Source organism: Meles meles, chromosome X, assembly GCF_922984935.1.
Source record: "Meles meles chromosome X, mMelMel3.1 paternal haplotype, whole genome shotgun sequence".
NCBI lineage: Eukaryota > Metazoa > Chordata > Mammalia > Carnivora > Mustelidae > Meles > Meles meles.
This window is the reverse complement of record NC_060087.1, coordinates 111739377-111767309: the sequence shown is the minus strand read 5'-3', so window position 1 is coordinate 111767309 and position 27933 is coordinate 111739377. Positions and strand designations below refer to the sequence as shown.

Below are 27933 nucleotides of genomic sequence, written 5' to 3'. Positions count from 1 at the left end.
ATTTAGTGCATTTTTTCTTTGATGGATTTTAGCACTGTTGCATTTTTAAATGTATCTTTAATAGAAATGAAAAATATTAAAGTATTTTGTTTTTGTTTTTGTTTTTAAAGCCGCTTGTTGAAATAGATTCCTGCTCTATGGAGCTCGTGCAACCTGGTGCAAGACAAGTTGGAATTTCCTAAGTTCAAAGTTCTGAAGTGTTTTCTTACACAAAGGCAGTTTCCTAAGTTCAAACTTCTGAAGTGTTTTCTCACACGAAGGCGGTTAAACAGCCAAGTTCATGACACTAGCTCTGATTCAGCTCTTTTCGGCTTTCAGATGGCACTAGATTCTTATTCCACCTTATCTTTGTGTCAGGTTAACATATCTTAACATATGCTTTTTTCTCCAGTTGGCTCTCTCCAAAATTAACTTTTGTTGCTATGGTCTTTTTTTGCTTTGCTTAAAATAATTTGTGTTTTTCTCTGCTGTACTTGCCTTCAGAATATTGCATTCCAAATGACATGGCTGTTCATTTTCTTTGTCTGTTTTGTCTGGTTTCTTAATTTCATTTTTAGGTCAGATAGCTGTCTTTTTCCTCTTTCCTTGTCTGTCATTGTTCTATTTTTCGTATTTTTCAGATGCAGAAGCAACATCTTCTTGAAATTTCAAAAAAAGTCCAGGATACTCCTGGTCAGTGTCCCCCTTCGATGGACACAACTGATGCCTGTTCTCTCTTTCCAAGGAATGTGAATTATTTGACTGTGAGACCTCCTCTAGATTGTGGCCTTAAGAAATCAGACCTTGGGGAGAGTCCCTTCCTTCATGACTGGCCTCCCATAAGGCTGATGCTAATTTGGCCAGAGATGACCTCAAGGCCCGCCAAATTGAGCACAACTTCCCAGTGGGGGCTTTGGTTCTTGAACTTATATTTATGGGTTCATTCTAACCAAGAAAGACCCATCAAATCTGTGCTTCAACATCCAAGTTGAAGTTTAATCATTTTGGCTGCTGCCCTTTAATATTTGTCTAGTATGCATGCAGTCCAAGGAATATAAAAACTGGTTGTGTAGGGAACCAAGGTTACTTTCATGTTCTTGGAAAACAAGTTTCTAAAATTACAGTTCCAAAGTTATAGTTATTTGTACCGTCATTTGAAATTTTATCCGGTATTAACCCTAGGAGTTTTCAGCAGTACTAATATTCAGATTTTTTAAAGTTTAATTTTATCTTGGTTTTATGTTGTCCTTCACCAAATTTATTAATGTGTGTTTGTTATGTCCACTTTTATCTCTCCTCTTTAAAACTTTTGTGTTTGTTTTGTTTTGTTTTAAGAACCTCAAGAAATTCTTTAGAACTCTTTATAAATTTCATGTAGCTACCTATTGATAGCTTCTAGATTTGGTAATTATTCAGACCGTTAGACATTACTACGTCCTCTATCTTGGGACTATCATTATCTTAGTGATTATGAGTTTAAAGACATAAATAATTGGCAAAAAATGCTTCCTACAGACCTTAAAATAAATTTTAAAGTTATGTTTCTGTACATCTAATACATATCTTCCTAGCCATTAGTGTAATTCCTTTGGATAAAGATAATATATTCAGAAAATATTGGGACCAAAAAATGCACTTGTTTCTTGCCCATATATATATAGATGTATATTTTTTTTATTTTGGTGTTTGTTTATTTTGGTTACATTGAATATAGATTTGCTGAACAGTTTGATGTTATTACTTATTTTTTTAATAAAATTTGTATTGGTAAAGTGCCTCAGGAGTTATTCATGTAAAAGCTGTAGATTTTATCATGTTAGTAGGAGCATTGCTTTGCTTCTTACATGGAAGCCTGATTACTTGGCCTACAGACTGAGAGCTTTACCAAGTGCACCTTGCAGTCTTTCCTCCAGCACAGTTATAAGCTCACTATGTATATTTTACTAATTTCTTGAACTTCAGAGACTGGCAAAGTACCTTTGTGATTTGTAATAACCATTAAGGTGGTCAGGCTCTGAAGTTGTTTGACTCAGTCATGAGTAGTTTTTTCATCTTAACATCAGAACTTGTGCTTTGTACTTAAAATTGTACTTTGAAACTGTCTTATTCCCTTTGGGCTGCTATAATAGAGTATCACAGACTAGGTATCTTATGAACAACACAAATTTATTTCTCACAGTTTTGGATACTGGAAAGTCCGTGATCGAGGCACTGGCAGATTCAGTGTCTGGTGAGGACCCACTTCCTGGTTCGTAGAAGGATATTGCTGTATCCTCCTGGCAGATGGGGTGAGAGAGTTCTCTGGGGTCTAATTTAGGAGGGTACTAATCCCACACATGAGGGTTCCACCCTCTTGATGCAGTCATCTCCCAAAGACCACACCTCCTAATACCATCACAATGGGGATTAGGTTTCAACATATGAATTTAGACATTCAGCCTATAGCAGAAACATAGTGAAAACCAGTTTCAGTGACCAGCTCTTACATAGTCTACTTCTTGTAATACATAGTCTAAAAAGTTGAATCCATTAGTTTTCATTTTCCAGACTGATTTCTGCTGTAAATGATTTTCCAAAATCTCCAAAAGTGTTGTTTCTTAGTAGTGTTTCTACTGCTACTTGTTTCTTAGTAGTAGATTTGGCAATGTTCGAATCTTTATTTCTGTGTCAGTCCCCAGAATGTTTCTTCATCTACCATCTATCTATCCATTTTTTTTACATTTCAAAAATTGTAATGAAAATATATAACATGACTTTTGCCATCTTAATCATTCTCAAGTGAAAAATGCAGTACTAATTACACCAAGTTTGGTCCAGATATAAATTTTTTGTGGTTTCAATATAGATTCTCTTTTTATATGCAGATACTTTCCCTGGCTCTGTTACAGTTTGAGAATATGATAAACCACATTGTTGCTATAGCAGTATTTTAGGTAGGGGTACATCTTTTTGTTCTTCCGTAGAATTCTATTTCTGACAGTATGTATTATGTTCGTTTTCTTAAAGTATAATACTCTTAAAGTTCTGTGTCACCTGTAGCACCATTTTTTTACTTTCTTTAAATAAAACATTTCAAACAGTAAATATTAAGCTTGCTTATTATAGCTAGTTAGTTACTTATCATAGGCATAAGTTGGCTTATCATAGGCAGTTATACCGTTAACTCATTTGGTGCAAATGAGTTTTAGTTTGACATTTTGATCCCATTACCCCCAGGCTTTTCTAACTCGTTCTTTCACTTGATTCAGAAATAGCCATCTCTTGCTTTTGTGCTTTTTAAAAGGTTACAGCTGAATAAAATGTGTGATTGGCTCAGTTTCAATCCGTCCCCATTCTTAGAAAACTAACTTCTGAACTACAGAGACAGTTTCTTGCTCCTTTTTGCCTCACTTTGCCAAAACATCTCTTTGGGCCTCACTTAATTGTTCGTCAAATACTTATTAAGCACTTACTATGTGCCTAACACTATTCTAGGTGCTGGAAAAGACAGACTGAAATCTCTTCCCTGGTGGAGCTTACATTTCAGTGGTGGAAGACAAGACGTAAAAATTAAGAAAATTAAGTAGTATGTTAGATGATGATCAATGCTATGGAGAAAAATAAAGTGGGCAAGGAGGATGGTAAGTATGGGCTGGGGTTGGGAGGTTGCCATTTTAAATTTGGTGGTCAGGATAGGCCTCTGCGAGAAGAGGACATTGAGTAAAGACATGAAGGAAGTGAGGAAGTGGGCCCTGGATTATCTATTGGAAGAGCATTCAAGAGAGAAAACAGCAAATGCAAAAGTCCTGAAGGGAAAACTGGAACCCTCACACATGGCTGAGGGGAACATAAAATGGTTCAGCAACTGCGGAAAACAGTTCAGCAGTTCCTCAAGAAGTTAAAACAGAATTACCATATGACCCAGGAATTCTGCTCCCAGGTATATATCCAAAAGAATTTAAAGCAGGGACTCAGATACTCATACATGCATGTTCATGGCAGCACTATTCACAGTGGCTGAAAGGTGAAAAGAGCCCAAGTATCACCAACAGATGAAGGAATAAATAAATGGTAGTGTATTCATACAGTGGAGTAATATTTAGCCATAAAAAGGAATGAAGTACTGATTCATGCTACAAGGTGGATGGACATCAAAAACATGCAAAGTGAAAAAAGCCAGTCGTAAGAGATCACATATTGTATAATTTCTTTTATGTGTAATATCCAGAATAGATAAGTCCATAGAGATGGAGAGCAGTTTGGTGGTTGCCAGGGGTGGAAAGGGCAGTGGGGAATGGGGACTGACTACTTAATGGGTATAGGGTTGACCTTCGGGTGTGATGAAAATGTTTAGTAACTAAATAAAGATTACAACATTGTGAATGTACTAAATGCCACTGAAATGTTCACCTTAAGATGGTTGGCTTTTTAATTTTTGATTTTAAGGTATGTGAATCTCACCTTTAGCCAAATTAGGAATATGAAAAAAACCTTTTTAACCTAATGTAATAAAAATCAGTTAACATAACGATGAAAGGTAGAAAGAACACGTCCTGAAGTAGGATCTTGCCTACCTCAAGGAACAGCAACAAGACTGTTGGAGCTACAGTAGAGTGGGGCTGGACAGGGGAGGGTGTAGTAGGAGATGGGGCCCTTGAGGTAATGCCTCCTAGGCAATTGTAAGGATTTGGCTTTCATTCAGAGATAGGAAGCCATTAGTGGATTCTGAATGGAGAAGTCTTTTCTGCCTTGGTGAAAAACAAACAAACAAAAATCTCTCTCTCTTTTTTTTTTAAGTAGGCTCCATGCCCAGCGTGGACCCCAGTGCGGGGCTTGAACTCATGACCCTGTGATCAAAACCTGAGCTGAGAGCAAGAGTTGGACGTTTTAACTGATTGAGCCACCAGGTGCCCCCACAAAAATCCTTTATTACAGTCTTAACAGGATCACCCTAGCTGCTGTCTTAAGAACAAGCTGTAGGGGACCAAGGGCAGAGTCAGGGAGATGAGCTAGGAAGCTATTGTAATAATCCATTTGGGAGTTAATAGAGGTTTAATTAGGATGATGAGAGTGTAGGTGATAAGTGGCTCAATTGAGGGTATGTCTTGAAGGTTGAGCCAATAGAATTTGCTGATGGTTTGGATATGAAGTATTGGAGAAAAAGTGTTGTGGACAGCACAGTCATTAGTCTAAGCAACTGGAAAGGTAATGTTATTAACTGAAATGGAGAAGGCTAAAGGAGGAGTAGATTTGGGAGGAAAGACGAGGACTTTGATTTGGGACATGTTAGCATTTGGATTGCCTGATAGATATCCTAGTGGGAATGTCCCAGACATCCTGATGTGTGAGTTTGGAGTTTAAAGAAGTCCAGGCTGTCAGTAACCTTTAAATTTATTAAAGAGTCACAAGACTATGAGATCACCGAGGAATAGAACAGGGATAGAGAAAGGACAAGGTCCACAGACCAAGCTCCAGGGCTTGCTAACAATAAGAGATTAGAGAAATGATAGGGAATCAGCAGAGGAGACTAAGAGAGGCTGGTATAAATTGTTAGGAGAAAATGAATTCAGAGTGCCACATACGACTATCCCTAAGAGCAGAAACAGGGACTCTTTCAACATTGAGAGAACAAAATATCCCAATTACTCCTAGCCATGGTTAACTCCCCTCCTGGACTCTTAGAAAAGTAACAGTCTTGTATTTGTCCAAAAGAAAGTATATAGATCTGGAATGAATGTCCATAATTTATAAATGGTCTGCAGTGTAAAGGTGCCATGGCGAAATAAATGTAGGAAATACTGGATTACAGTTGCACAGATTCTTTATTATGGGATTGTTCAAGCTACATGTGGTCTGTGGTTCTCTAGGAGAATTTAGTGAGCACTTACTGGATCCTGGAATTCCCTCCCACCCCCATCACTTAATAACTTCTAAACATTCATCTCCAGAAGATGCAATGTAGAGAATGCTGACCTAGATTAATTATTGTCTGATTTTCTGAATTGAAAAATAAAAAAGAGTTGAATGAGGGTGTTGACTAAGATGAACTTCTAGACATTTCATTCATGTTCATGAGTCATTTATAAGGTGGCATATGTAGCTGGAGGCTAGTAATATCCATTTTCATAGTCTTAGAAATCATATCAGGAAAAAAATAGTATGCTCATTTTAATGTCTATAAGATCTCAGAAATACGTAACTGGAACAGACCAGTAATTTGTGTTGCAGGGCATTGTCATCTTACATCATTTCAAACTCCAGAAGCTTCAGACTCTTACTGTAATAATGTCTAGCTTCTCTCTACAACTTAATGTTTAGCTTATCTATCCACCTACTTGCCTACTTTTCTTGAAACCATTACTATCTTCAGCCTATTATTAAGGAGTTTCTTACTCTGTAAAGTTTACTTGCTGCTTAAACCGCTTCAAAAGATCTTCCTTGATACTAAGATTGTGCGCTTCAATACTGGACTCCAGAATAAACCCTCCCTATACCTTCAAGGGGCAGTGTGATTGGGGGTGGCCATGAGTCCAGGTTCTGCAGCAGACTGCCTAGGTGCAGTGGGGTTCCTACCCTACCGATGACTAAATGCATGTGACTTTGAGCTCTGTGCCTCATTTGTAAAAATGCAAATGACAGCACCTACTCATAGGGCTGAGGGAATTAAATGACTTCATATTGTGTGTATAGCAGTTGGAACGGTGATTGGCACACAGGAATGTAAGTCACCATGGTTTAACTGTTACTGTTAGTTCATTACAACCCTTCCTGATTTTATTTTTGTTTTCATTTTATTCAGATAGAGTGGACCTATTCACCCTATTTTTCTTTTATTCTTTCATTCATTTAATTTATAGAGAGAGCGTGTGTGCAAGAGCAGGAGGAGGAGAGGGGATCCCAAGCACACACTCTGCGAATATGGAGCTGGAGGCAGGGCTCAATCTTATAACCCTGAGACCACAACCCCAGCTAAAATCAGGAGTCAGATGTTTAACAAAGTGAGCCACCCAGACACTGCCACCCTGATTTTCATTATGACCTTCCTACAATCATTTCTGGTAATCTTCCTTTCCTTGACCCACTGTGTCTTTCTGGAGAGTCATTGGTGAAGCACATAGTACGAAAGGTTGGCATACCATTAGATTTGTCATGTCTTAAGCTCACCAGACTTCCATTTTTATGAAATGTCTATGAATGCTCCTAGGTTCGCTTGAGTCATAACTGTCTTTTAAAATAGTATTAAGGTAATTTCCCTAAATTATCCTGCCTTTTCCTTGACCACATCATGGTTTGCCTCACACTCACACACCTCACTTCTCTGATTTTGAGGTCCTTCTGCAGCCTCCTGTCACTTTGTTTTTTGACTCCTCCCACCCCCCCACCCCCCTCACCCCCGCCCAGAAAAGCTTGCTGTCCTCAACAAACTCAGAGAGGCTAAGGTGTATCTCTTCTATTGTTTGTAATCCTTCACACTAAAAATGCCAATTTATCCATACTGCTGTAATGTATGCTCGTGTACGTAGAGCTAAGCCTTGAAATAAAACAGTCTTGGGTTGAAATCCCGGTTTTATGTCTAACCAGTCATGTAGCCTCAAACGACCTCGAGCCTCAGCTTTCTCATCAGCGAAAGGTCTGTAATGACGACTTCCTCACAAATTTGCTATAACAATTAGAAAGAGAGAGAGAGAGAGAGAGAGTGTGTGTGTGTGTGTGTGTGTGTGTGTGTGTGTAGGATTTGGCACTGGCTTGACAAAAAGTCGGCATGTGATAAATGCTGCTGCTCCCACCACTACCACTCATGTTAGTGCTCTTCCTGTGGCCGTTCCTGCTTTCGTTGCTCTTACTGCTTTACCACTGCTGAGAGGAGACCCTGGAAGCATTTCAGTGAAATCTTCTCCTTGACAGTTTTCCTGGCAGTCCATCTGCACTGTGGTTATCTGGAACTTTGTGGTCTAGTTCCCAGGTCTCGCGATACATTTCCCTGAACTGCTGGGTGGAGGCTGTTCTATCACAGCGCCTCAGTTACACGTGGTATAATTCTCCAGCCTTGGAAATGAGTGTAGTTCTGTATAAAGGCTATGAAGTGACACTGCCTTGTTGAGAACTAGTTTAGAATCCAGTCTGCTTTGGAGAAAAACATGTCTTTTGGGATTAGAGCATCCTTTCCTTACAGGAGGCTTTTTAGTAATTATTACCAGGAATTCATTTCCAGGAATCTCGGCTGCTTGTCCAATACTATTAATTTTGTGGGAAAGTGTAATTGTAGATACCAACAGAAAAGTGGACTTTTTTTTTTGTAGGACTTTGAAATGATTAAGAAGTTCCCTTTTTTCAGAGGTTAAAGATATTCTTACTCAGTCTTGGAATTGCCCTGTTTGCCCCTTATCTCCTTCCTGCTTTCCATCTTACCCAGTATATATACCTGACTAAATTAATTATAACATAGAAGGAACATTTAAGTTGTACAAGTTTCTTTTCTTGATAAAATTTTGAGAATAGAATGGAATAATTCTATCTAGCAAATCTTCAGAGCCTTTGAGCATAAGAATTCTTTTAAGGTTTGTTATTTGAGAGCAAGAGTGCACATACACGCAAGTGGAGGGAAGGGGCAGAGGAAGAAGGAGAGAGAGAATCACAAGCAGACTCCTTGCTGAGCATGAAGCCTGATGCCAGGCTCAGTCCCACAATCCCAAGGTCATGACCTGAGCTGAAACCAAGAGTGGGATGCCCAGCCAACTGAGCCACTCGAGCACCCCTGTAGCATAAGAATTTTTGAGTGAATCAGTAAATATCTCAAGCTTGGAAAACTAGGCTATTTAACCAGTTGTTTTATTGATTAAATCAAATGTCCTAAAGACCACAATGTGAAGTGATTTTAAAAGTTCATTCCGTTCTTTTGGTGACTTTCAAGTGGCTCTGTGGTCAAATTACCTCAGTTCTGAATAATTTAAAAGAAGAATATATTCAGTGCAGATTTATTTTCAAAATTGAATGATTAGGAAAAATCTGAATGGTCTTCCATTTTCATTTCTTCCCAGTGCCCTTTATATCAGAGGAATTGAATAAGTGCAATATATGAATTTTTTTCCATAAACTGCGTTTCACATCTATTATCTTAGTTAACTCTTCAAAAATCCTGTAAAGATAATTTTCAATCCCATTTTACAGATGAACAAACTGATTTCACTTGTCATTCAAAAATAGCAACAGGAAGTACTGACTTGTTCATATTACAGAAACACTGTCCTCCCTGCCCCAGTTTAGTCAAATCTGAGCATTTTCATTAATAAAAGATATGCACAATTTCAAAGCTGACTTCTGATCTGTGGACAAATAAGCAATCCTTATTCAGAGGCCTAAAACTGCATTATCTTCATAGGTGGCTTAAAATACATGTGGACATGGAAAAAAAGTTAATGCATGATCACACTGTTTGTTGTTCACAGGAATGGAAAACTGGAAAGGATCTTAGGGGTCGTTTCTTCCCATTTCAAATGGTGCAAGAAGCTCTTCTAAAATACCTCTTTTTTTTTTTAAAGATTTTATTTATCCATTTGACAGAGAGAGAGATCACAAGTAGGCAGAAAGGCAGGCAGAGAGAGAGGAGGAAGCAGGCTCCCCGCGGAGCAGAGAGCCCGATGCGGGGCTCGATCCCAGGACCCTGAGATCATGACCTGAGCCGAAGGCAGCGGCTTAATCCACTGAGCCACCCAGGCACCCCTAAAATACCTCTTTTGAACGAAAACAGTTCCAAGTGTTAGAGCCAGCCCATTCCTAGTCTTTCCATCTCCCTATCCTGCTCTCCCATCCTAGGAGGACAGTTTGGTCCTTGGTTACCTACTCAGTCCCTGTCCCCAGGTTTTGGGCCTTTACCTGAGCAAATAGTGATTAAACCAGTTCAAGACCTGGCATCTAGCATCAACTCTACTACTTAGTCCTAAATGGAGCAGGGGTGGAGCCCTTAGTCCCAGGTGCAGGAACACACCCTCCTCTTGGGCTTGAGAGAAATAGAGAAGAATAAGAGAAGTTAGCATTGTGACTAGCTCTGCAGTTAGACAAATCTTGGTCATACCCTGCTCTAACCATGGGCAGCATTGTGACCCTGGGCAAGCTACTTTGATCATCCCGTGCTTCACAGCTTATTGTGAGGATTACATATGATAGTCCCTGTTAAGCACATAACTGAGTATTTGGTGTACAGTAAACAATGTTGGGCACCAGGGTGGCTCAGTCGGTTAAGCATCTGCCTTTGGCTCAGGTCATGATCCCAGGGTCCTGGGATCGAGTCCCACATTGGGCTCCCTGCTCAGTGGGGAGTTTCTTTCTCCCTCTGCCCCTTCCCTCTCCTCATGATCTGTCTCTCTCACAGTCTCAAAATCTTTTTTTTTTTAAAGTTAGCTGCCATGGGGTGCCTGGGTGGCTCAGTAGGTTAAGCCCCTGCTTTTGGCTCAGGTCATGATCTCAGGGTCCTGGGATCGTGCCCTGCGTCGGGCTCTCTGCTCAGCGGGGAGCCTGCTTCCTCCTCTCTCTCTGCCTGCCTCTCTGCCTACTTGTGATCTCTTTCTCCATCAAATAAATGAATAAAATCTTTTTTTAAAAAAATTAGCTGCTGGGGCGCCTGGGTGGCTCAGTGGGTTAAGCCTCTGCCTTCAGCTCAGGTCATGATCTCAGGGTCCTGGGATCGAGCCCCGCATCGGGCTCTCTGCTTGGCAGGGAGCCTGCTTCCCCTTCTCTCTCTGCCTGTCTCTCTACCTACTTGTGATCTCTCTCTCTGTGTCAAATAAATAAATAAAATCTTTAAAAAAAATTAGCTGCCATTTATAATTATATTATTTCAGTTAGAGGAATAGAGGTTGGAAACTAGGCTAGGTCTGATATTCTTCCCATCTAATGACCTCCCTGGAAGGATAGGCAAAATCACAATACCTGGGGTGCATCCTCTTTATCCGAAGCATTGGGATTTCCATCTGGGATTGGTGGGTAAGGATCAGGTGGGCCAGATTTCTTATCCATGCTTTTACCTGACGCTTCCTCCAGTACTTTAAGATTAAATGCAAAGAGTCACAGTACTTACTTTGTGTACTTACTTTATCACTAGGAAAGGGATTAAGTACCAGCTATGGAGTCAGCTCAGGTCCTGAGGTCCATTTTGCAGTCCATTTCAGCTGGTGTAAAGGAATATTCTTGTGCCCTCAATGGTGTCTCCTAAGACTCTCAGGGTTCCTTACCCACCCAGCTTTAAAATCTAGCTCCCTGGGAAGGTGAGGAGCTTTGCAATATCTCTTCTCCCTCCTGCTGCCATGCTAGTAGTTCCTACCAGGGTCTGCAGATTTCCCTTGGGAGAGGTGAGCCCTAGTTTCGGTAGAGGTAGCTTACTTTGTAGAGTAACCTTTAACATGAGATCTCCCTTCTTAACAAATTTTAGGTGTTCTTACCACACACACAAAAAATAAGGGCACAAAGAAACTTGGAGGTGATGGATATGTTTATTACCTTGATTGTGGTAATGATTTTATGGATATGCCTATGCTCAAACTCATTACATTGTATAAATCAAATAAGTTCAGTTTTTTTAATATATCACTTATACCTCAATAAAGCTTTTTTTTTAAATTAGTAACCCTCCTAGAATCAGGTGTCTAAGTGCTCAGACTGGGACCAGGATTAGCTCCTTCTGTATGGGCTTCCAACCGAAGAAATGGGCAGTACCACTCAGAAAAACTCCTACTGGTATACACTTTCCAAGCTTCACAAATTTTAACCAGCAGAGGGCACACAGCAGATGTGCAATCTCTATTGAATTATAAATCTGTGTCTTGTATGGAGTGGTCCTCAGAGCGGCTGGGTTCTGTGGTTGCCCAGATGACTAGTTTTGAAGCTCTGGCTTGGGAAAGGCAGTTTCTGATTTGAGAGTTCATCGGGAAACCTTGGGGACACCCGGCTACCCACAGAGAGAGAACATGCGCCAGAAAGAAGAGACCTAGGAGGCCCATGAGAAGCAGTTATGGACATTGCTGAGCCCTGCCCTGAGATCTAGTAGATCAGAGTGTCTGGAGCTAGTATCCCAGGAATCTGCATTTTAACAATTTGCCAAATGCGTTCATGCAGTTGGCTATGAGCCTGCATTTGGGAGTTGCTAATCTAGGAATTTCTGGGACCCTTATCTCAGTCCTGCTGCCCCAGCACCAGTTGTTAGGATCATGGATATCCAAGGGGACTTAGAGTCAGAACAAGATCTGAAACCAGTGCAGCCTAGGCCAGACCTTCCAGAGAGAACAAGGCCTCTCCCAGTGTGGGGATAAGGGATAGTGAGTGGAGGAAAGCCTGTAAGTTAAAGCAGGTGTTCCCTCAGGTGTTAAAGAGGATAATCACTGACCTCTTTCCGCATCTGCCACTTGAAGTTGCTAGAGAAGCTGAGCCTTGTGATCCAGGGAGCTCTCAGCACATCTCCATACCCTCCATCCCCACCCCACATGCAAGTTGGGCTTCTCCAGCTATTCTGGGCTGGGTATCCCTCCTGGCCACTGCTCTAGGTGGTGGTGCTCAGAGCAGCATCTGCTCTTGGGCCCCCTGAATGAAGGATCCCGCTGAGACATTCCTCAACTTTATTGAACTTGGTCAAAGCAAGTCATCAGGCTGAATCTGGGGGCCTGAGCAAATGCACAGATACTGAGAGAGGGATAGTTCTGGGGGTAGAGGACCACTGACAATACCCTGCAGCCCCAAAGGCTGAGCAGCAGAATCCAGCTGTCTGTGTGGTTCCCAGCTCTTGTCCAAGGCAGGGCTATCTTGGGACTTTTTCGGCTCAGAGCTGACAATTCTGTCAGCCACTTGGGCTTCTTGCAGAGACCTGGTCGGGGCATCCCATTCAAGGATGAATGTTCCCTCCTGGATATTGAGTGACCTGCTTGCCAAGCCCCCATGGATCAGTGGGACCAGCTAGAGTGAACCCGCAATCCCTGCAAGGATTCTGGAGCTTGGAACTGGCTAGAAAGATAGTATAATATCATAGAAAGAACCTAGACTTAAGTAAGATAGATCTCGCTCTGCCACTCTTACTATAACGGACAAGTCACTAAATCTGTCAGCACATCTGTATTCATATATGTAAAAAGGAAATCATTATCCCCACCTCGTAGGGTCGAGGGAGCATTAAATGAGCTAGTGAGGGCACAGGGCCCAGCATACAATAGGCATTCAAATGTTGGTAGTTACTACTCTGGGTCCTGTCTCTGTTACACAGGTTACACAGGTGAAGACTCAAGGGCATAGCTCCGAAAAGTAAAGAAGAGGAGACATCCTGGCCGTCATGGATCATTCCAGAGACATAATGAGGCTGAATGCGAGGCCTGGAAGCACCTCACTTCACTTGATTCTGTCTGCTCCTCAGCACCCTCACGACAACAAGGGTGTCACAGTTCTCTGGCTTCCTGAGTCCCCTCCCTCTGGTTGTGTTCTGGGAGCAGCCCATTCCCAAATCCTTTTGCTCAGTCTGATGGAGGCCTGAGCACCATTGTGCACCCTGCTGATGCCAGCAGAAAATTCTAGGGCTAGGAGACTGGGTAAAGCCTGGAGATTCTCAGGATTCTCTGTTCCCAGGTACCTGAGGGAGAGCACAGTCATTACTGCAGGAAAGGGCAGGATCATGTAGGTGAGGCTCAGAGGACAGAGCCAGGTAGGATCGGTGAGTGCCTCCTAGTCACAGCAAAATTACCAGAGCCTTGGCAGGACCAAAAGATGATATTGTCGGGAAAGTTTAGAGTCTGGTTTTTTAAGATGGGGGCCAGCCAGCATGGAAATGACACCCCTGAGGCGCACAGTCAGGAGTTACGAAGGGTGTCTATTCCTCTCAGAGGAACCCAGAAAAGTAGAGGCTTTTCCCTCTTTCTTGCTGGTCAGCAAGCCTGCTGAATCTTTCCAAAGGTTACTGGGTCTAGATTATGCTAAAACTTTCCAGTGGCTTCCCACTGCACTTAAAATCCCAGCCAATAGATCTGGCCTTACCGACTTCTCAACCTCACCTCCCATATTTTCCCTCTTGCTCACACTAGCCTCTTTGCTGTTCCTCAAACACGCCAACCTCACTTCTGCCTCAGGGCCTTGGCATTTGCTCTTTCCTCTGCTTAGGGTTCTCTTTCTGACCTCATTCCTGGTTGCTTTTCTTCATTTGGGTCTCAGCTCAAACGTTATCACTTCAAAGGTATCTTTTGTGCTCACTTTATCTAATATATTGCCCTCCCACCCCCTTCCTCACTTTCTATCCATTTACCCTATTTTATGGCCCTCAGACTCCTTATTACTCTCTAATTCTCTCATTAGGTCTCATTTCTTTTTTAGTATCTATCTCCTTTATGAGAGCAGAATTTTATATTGTTCATCTACATATCCCAAGGGCTTAGCACACTGGCTTATAGTAGATGCTCAATACATGTTTGTTGAATGCCTAAAAGGTGTCAGAGGCAATTCAGGTCTAGAAGAGGCAATCCTGGTTAGAGGACTTGGAATGTTGTTATTTGTCCCTGTTCCAGCAAAGAAGGTCCTTGACCAACACAGGTCAGGACCCGGACTGAAATGTCAACCCACTAGAATGGACAAGTGTATCTGCGGCCACTGAGAGATGGCCCGGCCCTGCAGCCAAGTCAGGAGCCAAAAAACACCACAAGAGCAGTCCTGGGTAAGGAGCAAATATCTGAAGTCTGAGACAAGACCCAAGGTTATTCTGTTGGGGAGAAGCATAGCAACAGGGTTTTCAGCAGGCAGTTCGCCAACAGACAACAGGCTCCCAGCCCCTTGGGTGAGATTCCAGGGTAGGACATTGGGTGGGGACAACTAGTAAGAAAACACAGCCCTAACCAGGGTACGAAGCAGGCTCCAAAGATGGATCCAGGCAGAAGCCAAGTGATGAAAACCAGACTGGGGGCTTAGCCTGAGGCCAGTTGGGGGCTGGGATGGAGATGGGGTGGGGAGTTAGCACCTCTGGAGGAAGAGCGTGGTAGGGACCACTAGGCAAGACCAGGCAGGCTACTTGTTTGGGTGGGAAGCGCATCTGGTATGTATTACCTTTCGCTGGGCTGACGGGGAGGAGGACGGGAGACAGACCTGAATTCACCTACCAAAGGAAAGTGCTTGGGGGCTGTCAGCCTCGGACCCTCTTTCTGTGGGCTTCTGACGAGAGGAGCCTTAAGGAGCACCCCCGAAACAAATCTATAGCTATTGTAGCTATGCCTTCATAGCCACTCTTAGTTGCTTCAACAATTGGACAGGGCGGGGGGCGGGGGCTGGACAGTAGGTTAAAGCCTCTGCCTTCGGGTCAGGTCATGATCCCAGGGTCCTGGGATCGAGCCCTGCATCGGGCTCTCTGCTCAGCAGGGAACCTGCTTCCCCCCCTCTCTCTGCCTGCCTCTCTGCCTACTTGTGATCTCTGTCTCTCAAATAAACAAAAAAATAAATCTTTAAAAAAAAAAAAAAACAGTTGGACAGGGGGCTTTCACATCCATAGGACCAGACATTTTGGAAATAACCTACAGGACTCCTGCTGGAGAGCCACCAAAAACTCCCAGTGACTCAAAGAGCAACAAACTGTCCTGCATCTTGTGTAGGCCTCCTCATCCTTAGCTCCCCACTAGGGCTGCTCAGCTCTTGTCCTTTCACTCAACCCCCAAGGTCATTCTGGCCTCCCTACTTTGTCCCAGTCCCCTCCTCTTTACCAATCCAAATGTAACATTTTACTCAATGTACAAAATAAGATCAGTTATTTTTCAGTGACTCCTTCCTAATGTTGAGTACATAACGCTCTCAATTCCCAGAGCACAGACTCAAACTTGGTGAGGTCATTGTCTAATCTTTGTTCACAAGTAGTTCGTGTCTTTTCCACAAGATCAGAGGGTTTTTGAGCATAGGGGACAAATCCTTTTCTTGGTGTTTCCTCCGTAGCACCCAACATGGATTTGGGGGCATAATAGCTTGTTGGCTTGAGCCCTGCCCTCTTCAAGAAATACCACTCCAGGTGTCAGAGACTGTGTGGTAAAATATGGGAAGCAGGATTTAACTATTTTGGAAAAAACTGAGCCCCTTGGGAAATCTATACTTTTTATTTTTAAGCTTTGGGAAATAAGGAGAGAGCCACCTACTCTCGACATCCAGACAACCTAGGAAATATTTATGAGTCAACATCTCCTTTCAAGACTTTTCTATCCTCCACTTCCATGGGCGCCATAGAAAAATATATCTGGCCTGTATCCCAGCCCCTCTGGGTGTTTTTGCCCACTGATGACAACTGAGTGACAGAGCGAATTAGTCCTGAAGAAGTGACTCATGATTCAGGTGGCATAGAAGGCTGGTAGGGAGTGTGCCTTGGCCAAGTGTACCGCTCTAGGAGGGCAGGCTGCTCTTCTACTCAGCACAGTCAGAAATGTCTTCCTGGAGGAAAGCAAGACATGAAGGCATGTGATAATCTATACAAATTTTATTTTAATATCAATTTGTATGGAAACAAGCAGGTGTCAGCTTTATGCGGGCACGGAAAAAAAGGGAAAGAAAAAACTCCAGTAATAATGGATCTTGTATTTACACCATTTGGTTTCAACAGGGACAGGAAGTCTTACTGTTAGCTTCCTGTGGGAACTCCAGTTTCTGCACCTTCCCCTGCTGCCTCTCAGCATCACGATAGAGCAGGGATTTCTGAGCCTTTAATCGGCAAGCCAGGCACATGAAAATTGACTCCACATTCTGGCTCTCTTTGGGGTCCTTGGCCGAAGTCTCAAACAAGAGCATGTTGTGGGCATCGGCAAATTTCAGGGCTAAGTTGGAGGGCACCTGGATCTGTTCCCTCAAGTCACACTTGTTGCCCACAAGCACTTTGGGGACTAGTGGGGGCACAGCATGCCCATTGCATTCTTGGATCCACATCTTGAGGTTGGTGAAGGATGTCATCTTGGTGACGTCATAGACAAAGACCACTGCATGCACATTGCGGTAGTAATGCTCGACCATGCTTTTGCGGAAGCGTTCCTGACCTGCTGTGTCCCACACCTGAACCTGGAAGATACAAAACCCATAAGTGGAGTCAGTAAAGAAAACAAGAATACATAGAAGAAAACTTGATTCTGTTATCTTAAACAGGTAAGAGGGACGCCTGGGTGGCTCAGTCAGTTAAGTGTCTGCCTTCAGCTCGGGTCATGATCCCAGAGTCCTGGGATGAATCTGGAGTTGGGCTCCTTGCTCAACAGGGAGGCTGCTTCTCCCTCTGCCTGCTGCTCCCTCCCCCTGCTTGGTGCGTGTGCTCATTTTCTCTCTCTCTCTGACAAATAAAAATCTTTAAAAAACAAACAAAAATGTGAGAAGCCCTGACACAGACTGGCAGAGTGGACATATCACTTTTTTAAAAGTATAGAGAGACATTTCTCTCAGGGTTTATAAAATTTTTCTTAAAAGTTCTAGTTGAAAATCTTGAGTCAAAAAATCTTAGGGTGCCTGTGTGGCTCAGTTGGTTAAGCATCTGCCTTTGGCTCAGGTCATGATCCCAGGGTCCTGGGATGGAGCCCAATGTCAGGCTCCTTGCTCAGCGGGACCCTGCTTCTCCCCCTGCTTGTATTCTCTCTGTGTGTGTGTCAAATAAATAAATGTTTTTTTAAAAAATCTTAAGGCTTTTATTTGAAAAATGAGTGTAAATTGGTGAACTTTTCTGGAGGGCAATTCGACAATATTATCAAGAACCTTAAAAATACTCAAAATTCTTCAAGCCTATAATCTCACTTCCAGATATCTATATGAAATAGCAGAGATGTGGTCAAAATTCTGTACAAAAGTCTTAACTTCAGTATTATTCATACTGTTTTAAAAACAGGAAATAACCTAAAAGCTCAGTAAGAGAATAGCTAAAGTGTATGTACATATCTATACAATGGACCATTATGCAGACATTAAAAATTATGTTTTCAAGGAATAAATGGTGGAAATTCTCATAAAATATCAGGAATGAAAAAAAGCAGGATACAAAGTTTTCATGTACTATGGTTCCAGTTTTTCAGAAAAATATTAAATATAGACATATGCCTAGGAAAGACTGGAAGTGTACTTACCAGGAGAGATTAATGGTTATTTATGGGCCATGGGTGACAAATGGTATTTTTTTGTATTTTCCAAATTTTCTACTAAAAACGTATATCACCTTGTCTTGCGTTTTTTGCATGACTTTTTAAAGTTAGTGTTAAAAATCTCACCTCTTAGCTTATTTTAGCTTATTCTTTGGTATATAAAAGGTAATTTAGTTCACTGGATTTTTCTTCTGCCTCTCAGCTTTTGGGATGAAGGCCAAATTATGAAGGAAAAATGCTGATATCAGTAACGAAGTATACAAAGATGCAACTCCCAAGGGATACCCTGGAATCGACACACATTCAGCCCCATCTATTTCCCTTTATGCATCCAAAGTCTTGGACAAGAGAAATTCATACTCAGAATGATGGTCCCTTGGGGGTATAGCTCAGTGGTAGAGCATTTGACTGCAGAATGATGGTCCCAAGGCCCTATATAATTCTCAGTTATTAAAGAGAATTGGGTTATGGTCACTAATTGACTACTACAACTCTTAAAACCAAGTATAGCCTTTATTTGGAGTTAGCAGTCAGTCAGTCAGTATCTGATAAATATAACTGAATCTCTTTGCAGAATGAAGATCTTACAGGGCCCCAGAGTCCTCATCATTTTGAACACCAGTTTTCATTGTCCAGGCTCCCCTTCACCTCCTCTAGGGACATGACTGCCACATTCCTTTGGCACAATTGTCAAATTCTCCCATTCTATTTTGATTTTCATGTCCCTAGGCCAGACCCTCCTCTCCTCACTGCTGGACTACAGCAGAGTCTTTTGGATTCTAGAAGTCTCCACTCCAGTGCTTCCTACATACTGCTTCCAAACTAGCCTCCTAAATCCCTGCTCCTATAAGCATGGCATCCCCCTCTTCAGGAAACCATGACAGCCCTCTTCTGCATGTGGCATCAAATGGAAAAATCTCTGTCATAATTTGGCCCCATCCAGCCTGGTTTCGGACTGTTGGGCTACACCCAGTTCATTCCCTCGTGCTAGTCTGTCCTTCCCCAGAAACTGGGCACCGCCTCATTGCCCTGAGTTTCACTCATCCTTCAAGGTTCAGCTCACATCTGCCTTCTTCCTAAAACTCCACTTTTCTCCAACTTCTCTTAAATTTTCTTTTCTTAAAATTTTCTATTGCACTTTGAGTCTGTACTACACCATTTATTTTTTTTAAAGATTTTATTTATTTATTGGGGGAGGGAGAACAAGCAGGGAGGAGAGGTGGGGGAAAGGGAGAAGCAGGCTCTCTGCTGAGCAGGGAGCCTGACACAGGCCTCAATCCCAGGACCCCAAGATCATAACCTGAGCCAAAGGCTCATGCTTAACTGACTGAGCCACCCTGGCACCCCGGTAACACACCACTTAAAATATATTATTTGTTCTCTAGTTATTTCATCAGTGCTCTTGGCATTTCTCCACCCAAACTTGTAGGCAGTTGTTTTTCTGCATCAGATCACTTGTCACCATTGTTGCCATTACCGTCATCCTGATCATCCTCATCATAATCATCATCAAAAAGCAGTACTGGCCTGAACCACCAAAACTACATATCTGCCAAGATGATTTCAGAGAGAACATTCGACTTTGGTTAAGCAGAAAAACAGGTCCTTGAACACTGATTTGCGTCAGAAAGCAGAGAGAGAAAAGATTTCATTTCTTCCACCTTGCCAGTGCTCTGAGCAGGGAGAAAGGGAGAGCGGGCCAGGAAAGGAATAGAGGTCAGTGGGAAGAGAGCGGGTATAGCACAAGAATATCATTACCACTTGGCTCCCGAGCCCCACCCCCACCCTCCAGTAGTCCTAACTCCTGCCTCTGAGTAAGGCTGAATCCCGACCAGCCCTCAGGCATGTGGCAGATGCTTTAGCACCATGAGCTCAGAACTCTAAAAATACCTGCCACTAGCAGGAACACGGGTGGGAGTGCGTGAGGTGTTCGGGGCTGAGTAGGTTGGCTGTTTGGCTTTTCTTTGGCTCCAGAATTGTATACCCCATCCAAACTGCTGGAGGTGAGGGGAAGACCCTTTCTGCTATAGACCTCCTTCACCTTTCCAATGCCATGGGGAGCCCTGAAGCTTTCGTTTGGAGGCTCAGAATTTAAACTGTAGCACTGCTCCCACTCCAACTCCTTGTAAGCCTCACCCTAAAGTTCTCTGCACCCCTGTCTATGGCCAGCAGTGAGCCAGTTAGCAGGCTGCTCACAGCAGAAAATCGGAATGGATGGTGTGACCTCAGAACCATCAATCACAAAGGGAGAGCGCAGCAGCCAGATCGCTGCACACAAATGACCTCATTTTGTTTGGGGATTTGGTGTCCCTGTTCTTAGCATCCTCCCAAACCTCCCATCCCTGCCAGGCAGTTAAAGCATCTCCTTATGCTTCCCAGCGGGTACTCCTCTCGTCCATTCTTCCTTTCCTGTGGGCACTGTGTCGCCACAGTAGCCAGGGGTGCTGACTGCCCCTTAGCCACACACTGCTCCCCATCTTCTATCCTCTCCAAGGCCTAGTGGGGGCGTAGTAGAGGCAAACCAACTTGGGTACAAACCTCAGCACAGTCACATGCCAATACTAGTCAAGTGTCCTCCCTTGCAAACTGAGGATAACCTCGGCCGTCTTGTGGAGATGCTGTAAGGATTAGTGTTTCTTGTAAGTACACGACACAATGCCTAATACACATTCTCCCTTCCTCCCTGGCCCGAAACCAAGTCTGGTCCGACAACTAATTGAGCAGGTGCTGTGGGAAATGCAGCAGCAGTAGCCTTGGAATTGAGAGACCTGGCTTCCAGCTCCTTTACTTAGTAGTAGAGTAAATGACTAGGCAAATTAACACACAAGAAAGAGCGTTTGCAAAATAGGAGTGTTCTGCAAGTGCCAGTTGTTACCATTGTCTCAGAAGACCCATTGGCTGTCCTAGTGGCACCAGTCCTTGGATCCACTGTTCTCCTCCTGGAAAGCACAGGAAGTCTGGCTTCTTGATGACCGGCTAGAGCCAAAGCAAAGGCAGCCACTTGGGACGGGGAGAAGAGAGTAACACTAGCAACATGCCATGGGTGGCTAGGGGCAGGCCCAAAATGACAGGGGTGTTGGAGGAGGGTCGAGGGGCGCAGTGCGGAAAGCTGCCAAAGATAAATCTAGTCTTTTAAACCATTTTCCTGGGGCTATCGCTGCCTGAGCAAGTTTCAGCAAGTCTCCCACCCCTGCACGTGCTCTTAGCTGCCATGGGTATTTCTTTTCCCTGGGGAACATATCTGGCATCTTTCTATAGATGAGGCATGAATGTCCTTTTGTTGGAGGCCGGTGGGGGATGGTAGAAGTGGAAAAGGGAGACAAATACATCTGCAACCTTTGGAGGATGCCCGAGTGATGATAGGAAAAGTCTAAAACAAATCTTTTTTGAACTAGCTGGACTGTCCCATCTGCATCTAAGATACACACCCATTCACACAAGAGACTGACACAGAGAATGGCAAAGGAGGAGAGAGACAAAGAGAAACTCAAGCGCAGAAGGAGAGGCAGCAAGGCAGACAGAAAAACACACACTGATAGATAATTAGCCATTAAGTGAACTGGCAGAAGATGGACGTTCAGAAGCCCTAAGGAAGACATGATGTCATTCTGACTGCAGGCAGCTTCTGAGGGAACACTTAGCTCAGCCTCCGTCCACTCAGTAATGTAACATGGGAAGGTGTTGGTCCAAGTGCTCAGCAGAGGAAGAGAGTCTGCAGTCCTGGGCAGTACCTGCCCCCGGCCATGGCTGACCTGCAGTTTGCCCGGTCTGGAGGGCTAGGGCAGAAGGGGGTGCCCAGCTGTTGGGGGGGACCAAAGTAGCCAGAAGCATGGGTAAATTCCATGAGAATTTATAAAGAATGGCTCAAAATTAGTTCTGAGCCTCCCCTATCTTACCTCCCCATCCCATCCCACACACACTCCTATTTGGCATTTTCCAGTGCTTTTAAGGCAAGCTCAGCATGATTGAGCTAAACCTGTAGGAGATGGACACATCATGTCATTAAAGGAAGCTCCACTCTTCCTTAGGGGTCGAGGAATGCCTCCACACTTCCTAGGCTGATGTCAGGAAGAGCTGTGATCTTTCCTACATGATGCCCCTCTGTGTTCCTGTCACAGGTAACTGCATGGGTTGGGCACACCATGGGACTAGCCCAAATTGTGAGGGAAGAGCACTGGCCAGGGAATGGGGAGACCTGAGTAGTAGGCCTGTCCCTGTGTGATCTTGGGCTAGTTACTTTCCCTCTCTGAGCCTCAGTTTCCTATCTGTTAAATGAGGACATTGGATTAGAGATTCTTTAAGGTCTCTTCCATCTCTGGACATTCTCTGATTCTCCACATGCAAAGGAAGACAGTCAAGGTGCAAAAAGTAAAACCCAGGCACTCAATTCAGTATCTGGGGTGGAGCTGAAGGAGACGTCTTGAAGGCTCCTCAGTTCTAGGGCTATAAACCTGGGCCCCTGGCCTACAAGAACCCACAAGGCTGGCTGCCCCGCCTGCCACCCCCCGCTGAGCACACTTCCCTGGGCCAGAGATTGTCCCCCAAAGCAGACGGCAGCAGTAAAGAGCATGGGCTCTGAATCCATGTGGAAATCCTGACCCTGTCCCAGGGAAAGCAGGATGGTGAGACAGAGAAGTGCTTGGGCTCAGTGGTCAAAAACTGGAGCTCCGATCCAGGCGCCTTTTAGGCAAGGTATTTAACCTACCTTTGGTCTCCGCATCATACTATAAAATAGGAATAATAATAATAGTTTGATTTGCATAAGGCAGCTGTGAAGATCAAATTAGACAGTTCATGCAAAGCACCTAGCCGGGGCTCTTGGTTTAGTCAATAAATAGCAGTTGTTGTTGTTGTTGTTGTTGTTGTAGCAGTTGTTGTTGTTGTTGTTATTATTATGTACTCATTGGAAGCTTTCCTGGATGTTCATGTTAACCAGAAAACACTGGATTATAAATATTGTGATCAGAAGGGGGCGGGGATCCATGGACTGGAGACACCAAATGGGGCTTTGAAGCCCTAAAAATGGCTCTGGTAATTAAGAAAGCAGCCCCCAATCCGATAACTCAGTCATCCATCCCCCTGCACAGGTGGGACGTGGGGAGGCAGCCCAGTAGAGGCCACACCCCACTCCTGGGCTGAAGGAAGAGCCAGCAGAGACCTCTCCACCATTCCCCTGTGGAGGCTGGCACTTGCGGCCTCCCAGCCGCCTATCCCTGGCTATGGTCTAGGGCAACTTCAGCGGGTCACACTGCACTTCTCTCCCTCCCCCAAACGGGAAAGGCTTTAACAGTCATCTCCTAGCAGGGGTTTAGCATTTGTTCCCTGAAAAACTCCAAGCCAGCCAGAGTGTGGGGCAAAATCTCCTCCTTTCTAGATCACGTGCTAGCTGCTGCGCTCTGCCATCTTCCCACGGACATGCTGCTCTCACCAGCTGCCTTGGGCCCCGGCTGCAACAGCGTCACAGGGGACAGGGTGACCCAGTCCCCGCCCCCGCCCACATCCTGAGCTTCTTCAGAATCTGCACTCGGAGGGCTCCTCCGTGAGCCGTGTCACAAGGCTCTTGAAAATATCATCTTCCCAAAAAAGCCTGTATTAAGCACTTATCGGCACATGGTGTTGTGCTGAGCTCTGTTTCTGGTGAGTCACACTGTCACAGGCTCTGCCCTCTGGGAAAAAGCCTGGAATCTTTGGCCAAGACTGTGAAATCCAGTTTTGCTAAGTACTGGGGTGTTAGAAGGGAAAGAGTCTTTTCAAAATCTCTCCAAGGCCACTGGGCCGTGGCCCTCTTCCACTTGGTTTTCCCTCCCATTTCCCACTTTCAGGCATCATCCCCTCCTCTCCTCTCCTCTCCTCCCATCTTCTCTCCTCCCTCCCTCCCCCAAACTCCCAAACACTTCCTTTTTCTGCCATATGAATTTCAGGTAGACTTATTTCCCCTCTTTTTTTTAATCCAGAAAACTCTTTGCCTCAATGGGACACTTGATTTTAAGCAAGCAATAGCATTAAGTGTTAAGGTCTTCGAGGGTTTAAGAGCACATCCATAAGTATATTCCCACTTTGGATTTAAAAAAAAAAGGCATGCTTTAGAAATTCCAGAATCTTACAACGTTGCATGAAAGAAGTTAGACACACCACAGAAAGTCCAAACGAAGTAAACCTCAACAGAAGAGCCCTAAGGAAAGGATAGAGACAGATAGCTACTTTTGACTTAGAAAGGAAATGTAGCAATTCCCCTCAAAATGCAAGGGACAAAAAGGTCACTATTTCAAAACAGTGCCCTATCTTCCTGACCCTAGGACTCACTTATGCTCCAGAGCTCTCCCTTACCAGGATTGAGCTGCCTATCTTCCTGACGTCTAGTGCCTTGGCCCAGTCTCTGATGCCATTTTAAAACACATTCATTCAAGAAATAATAATAAAATAAAACATATTCATTTTAATAATCAAGGAATCCGGAGCTATGTACAGTTCAGATGGTTTCATCCTTCTCCCTAATACTACTCAGCCCTTCTCTCCACATCACCCAGAAGAGGGGGCTTGGGGTCATTTGGGCTCTTTGACCAGCAGGAGGGATGCTGACCTTCATCTGACAGGGTCAGACCATAGCCTTGAGAAAAGCCCAGCTGTGGGCCTAGGGGAGTTGGCCTTTAGTACCCAATGCCTTTTGAGGTACATTCCTGCCCATCATCCTGCCCCCTGTGCTCTCCTGTCACAGGAAGCTGCCCTTGCCATGTCCTCCTCCTGCACATAGAAATATTTCTGCATATTGAACTATTTCTGTCCTATCCGGTTTCTACCTTTTCTGAACTAAAGTGAGCATAAATGGTTAGACAAGAATATCTGTTCTTAGCCTACTTGATAAATAAACTAATGATGGGGGGAGGAGCAAGACACTTTTCCTTGGCCTCCAGATAAGTTGCTCTGCATTTTTACAAAGGCCTGCTGAAGACAATACCAACAGAATGAGTAATGAAGCAGTTCATTCATTAGGTATCACAGACAAATGAAGGTATCATTGGAGAGAGACTGCTCCAAGAGAACAAGTTTGTTATGCAGGGCTGGTGGTGTTATGCAGGGCTTTATTTTGAAATAAAGGATTCACTATGGATTTCTGTCTTTTACCCCCTTTCTAATGCCTCAGGGCTAAGCCCAAGTAGGTTCTCGGCAGCCCATTCGCACCCAAGAGGTAGAAGAGACCTCAGGATGTGTAAAGTGCTTTGGGATCCATCCCACAGAGCAGAACCAAGAGATGCCTCATGCCTCCCTCTGCCCACAGGTGCCACTGCTCCTGGCTCAGGGTCAAGGATGGTATCAGACAAGATTTTCCTGTGGCAGATGTCAGGCAGGGGCAAAGGGCAGGAGTGTAACCACTCCCGCCAGCCCTAAAAAACAAACAAACAAAAACAAAACAAACAAAAAAAAAAAAACCAAAACGGGTGAGGTGGGAACCAGGCCACTGAGAGAGACGAAAGGGGATCTGAGGAGCTTGGGCTCAGCCAGCGGCGACACAGCCACGCGCTGGACAGTTACAACCACCACAGCGATGCCTCAGCCGAGGCCCCCTCCCAGATCCCTCCCTTCCCGGACCTGACCATCTGGATCACCTTGATCTTCTCGCCCTCGATTTCCACGGTCTTCTCCCTGAAGTCCACGCCAATGGTGGCCTCAGTCTTCTCCGGGAAGGTCCCCCCGCAGAAGCGGAAGGTCAGGCAGGTCTTGCCCACGTTGGAGTCCCCAATCACGATGATTTTGAAGATGCGAATTTGCACGTACTGGTCCAGCGACGAGTCAAGCTCCAGGGACGCCAGGCCAGTGGCCGAGGCGGGCTGCAGGCTCCCATGGCCCAGGATGGGCTGCGCCATCTCCCCCGGACCGGACCCGGGCCCCAACCCCCCTCGAGGGCTCCACACAAAGAAAACGGTCACGTTAGTGCGCTCGAGACGAGCGAGCTTTGTGCGTGTGTGTGCGTGTCTGTGAGTGTATGTCCGCGCGTGTGTGCGTGCGCCGGCAACGTGTGCGCGCGCGCGCGTGAAGGGGGTGCCTCTCTCCCCAGGCCCACCTCCTCCGTCAGCGCACCCTCCTTGCAGCTCACAAAAGCCGGCGAGCGGGAGAGAGATGGAGGAGAGTAGGCCGGCCGCGAGCCTCCTCCTCCTGCCTGCGCCTCCGACCGGACGCTCGGGCGGGCGGTCCTTCGGCGCTCCCCAAGCGCCTGCCGCCACTGCCGCCGCGCCTTTGCCTAGACCCTCCCCTGCCTGGACCCCAGGGACACACCGGAGGGAGGAAGCCTAAGGAGGGAAGGGAGGGGGTGAGGAGAGCGGCACACGCCGCCCCGGGAAGGTCTTCTTTTCTCCTTGCCCCCATTTATTTTATAGGTTGCGGGCTCCCCGCCCCCACGTCTCGGAGCGCGCGGGGTCAGCGGGCCGGGAGCACAGCTGGAGAAGACAAAAGAGAGCTGCACCCTAAGGCATCTCTGGAGCACTTCGGCCCCGAAGCGGCACGACTCGGCGGGGGGTGGGGAGGGGTAGAGATACCTCTTTCACCTCCCGCGCCTCCTCGGCCCCCTCCCAAGCCCTGGGATAAAGGGATGCTCTGTCTTATTGAGTAAGCAGGTGCACTCGCGCGCCCCAAGGAGCCAGGGAGGGCGCTGCCAAGACACGCCGTGGGCTGTGAGGGCCCGCCAGCTGACAGGAGGGAGCCGGGGGCACGGGGTGTGCGTGTGTAGGGGGAGTTACTGTCTCTGTCACCGACTTGCCAGATGTAGGGGGGCGCGTGCCAGGCGCCAACCTCCCCTCATCACACCACGAGCACCCATCCTCTGAATGTTCAGGAGAGCGGCTTCCATTGGCTGTCGCAGTCGGTTGTGTTTGGCTGGCCAATAGGGAAGGCCCGCCGCCGGAGAGGGCCATACACGGGGTAGGAGAAGGGGGGAAGCTGGTGGTGGCAGCGCCAGCCAAAGGGAACCTTGTTTCGGGGGCTAACCGTTACAAACCCAGGTGGAGGGATCTTGGGACATGGCATAAACCTCACAGTGTCTCCCATATGATATAATGTCCATATAATCGTAAGTCCTTCCAGGATGGTGGAGTTTCTAAAAGAATTGGAAACCCCTAGGAGGGTTCACCCCTCTGCAACTGAGTGTAGAACAAAGTGGTTGGGTCTAATTTGCCAGAAGCCTAGATTATGCTTGGAAGATGATAAATGAACAGAACTTTTCTTACGATATTAGGGGGCAGCTTCCCAAAGCTTACTAAGCATCACACATCTTGGTGGAGACCTGCATTCCTTCTCTTGAAGGTGATTCAGGTTCAGAATTTACTTGTTTGAAATCAACTTTACTGAGGTACAATTAACATACAATAAAACGCACCCATTTTTTTGCTTTTAAGACTTTATCCCTCCTCTCACACATTTCATAGGCTAAGGCAAGGCAATATTGACATATGTCAGTAGCACCGACATATGGGTTATTTGCTAATACCAGCAGAAGTCAGGGATTCCAGCGGTGCACATGAGCTGCCATCTTATTTGTGTGTGAGGCTGAGCAGCCAAAGAGACAAACTTGACCAAGTCCCTTCCCACTATGAGAAAAAGCATCAGTGACTCGGTCATATATCTGTGAGCAAATTGGAATGTGACTGCTCAGCCAAGTTGAACTTACACAGAATGGCTGAGAAAACTTGGGGTCTTCTAGTTAATAAGCTGTTTAGCTGAGTTAGCAGACATATTTACAGATCTTTCCCAATATATGTGAGTCACCCATTTCTAAAACCCTAGATTATATTATTCAATATTAAAACTATCTTGAGGGGTGCCTGGGTGGCTCAGTGGGTTAAGCCTCTACCTTCAGCTCAGGTCATGATCCTAGGGTCCTGGAATCAAA

General features: G+C 45.0%; 2 protein-coding genes across 13 annotated transcripts in view; one reads left to right on the top strand and one right to left on the bottom strand.

The window, feature by feature from the left end:
- ZNF280C (zinc finger protein 280C) overlaps nt 1–13510 on the top strand; it is a 78823-nt gene extending 65313 nt beyond the window's left edge. For 3 of the 12 annotated variants that reach the window (XM_045995208.1, XM_045995203.1, XM_045995207.1), the window contains one exon: nt 621–5761. In XM_045995208.1, coding sequence (XP_045851164.1) covers nt 621–732 — 112 coding nt within the window. In that variant the 3' untranslated portion in view covers nt 733–5761. Of the gene's footprint in view, nt 1–110; nt 5762–13201 lie in introns of those variants that run through there. The other 9 variants (XR_006816853.1, XR_006816851.1, XR_006816852.1 and 6 more) reach the window with 6 other exon arrangements.
- A 2917-nt stretch (nt 13511–16427) lies between these two features.
- RAB33A (RAB33A, member RAS oncogene family) lies at nt 16428–26348 on the bottom strand. Its single transcript, XM_045995213.1, has 2 exons — nt 25658–26348; nt 16428–16995 (listed from the first exon to the last, which is right to left on the bottom strand). Exons 1-2 carry the CDS (start codon nt 25913–25915, stop codon nt 16540–16542), a joined length of 714 nt encoding a protein of 237 aa, XP_045851169.1. The 5' UTR covers nt 25916–26348; the 3' UTR covers nt 16428–16539.
- Nucleotides 26349–27933: the final 1585 nt, after the last annotated feature.

What these genes read in the sequence shown, in the direction of transcription:
- RAB33A (XM_045995213.1), bottom strand. Translation starts at nt 25,915, where the DNA reads ATGGCGCAGCCCATCCTGGGCCATGGGAGCCTGCAGCCCGCCTCGGCC. An exon ending in TCGAGGGCGAGAAGATCAAG is followed by an intron (nt 16,996 to 25,657) that starts GTGATCCAGATG and finishes TGTATCTTCCAG; the next exon opens with GTTCAGGTGTGGGACACAGC.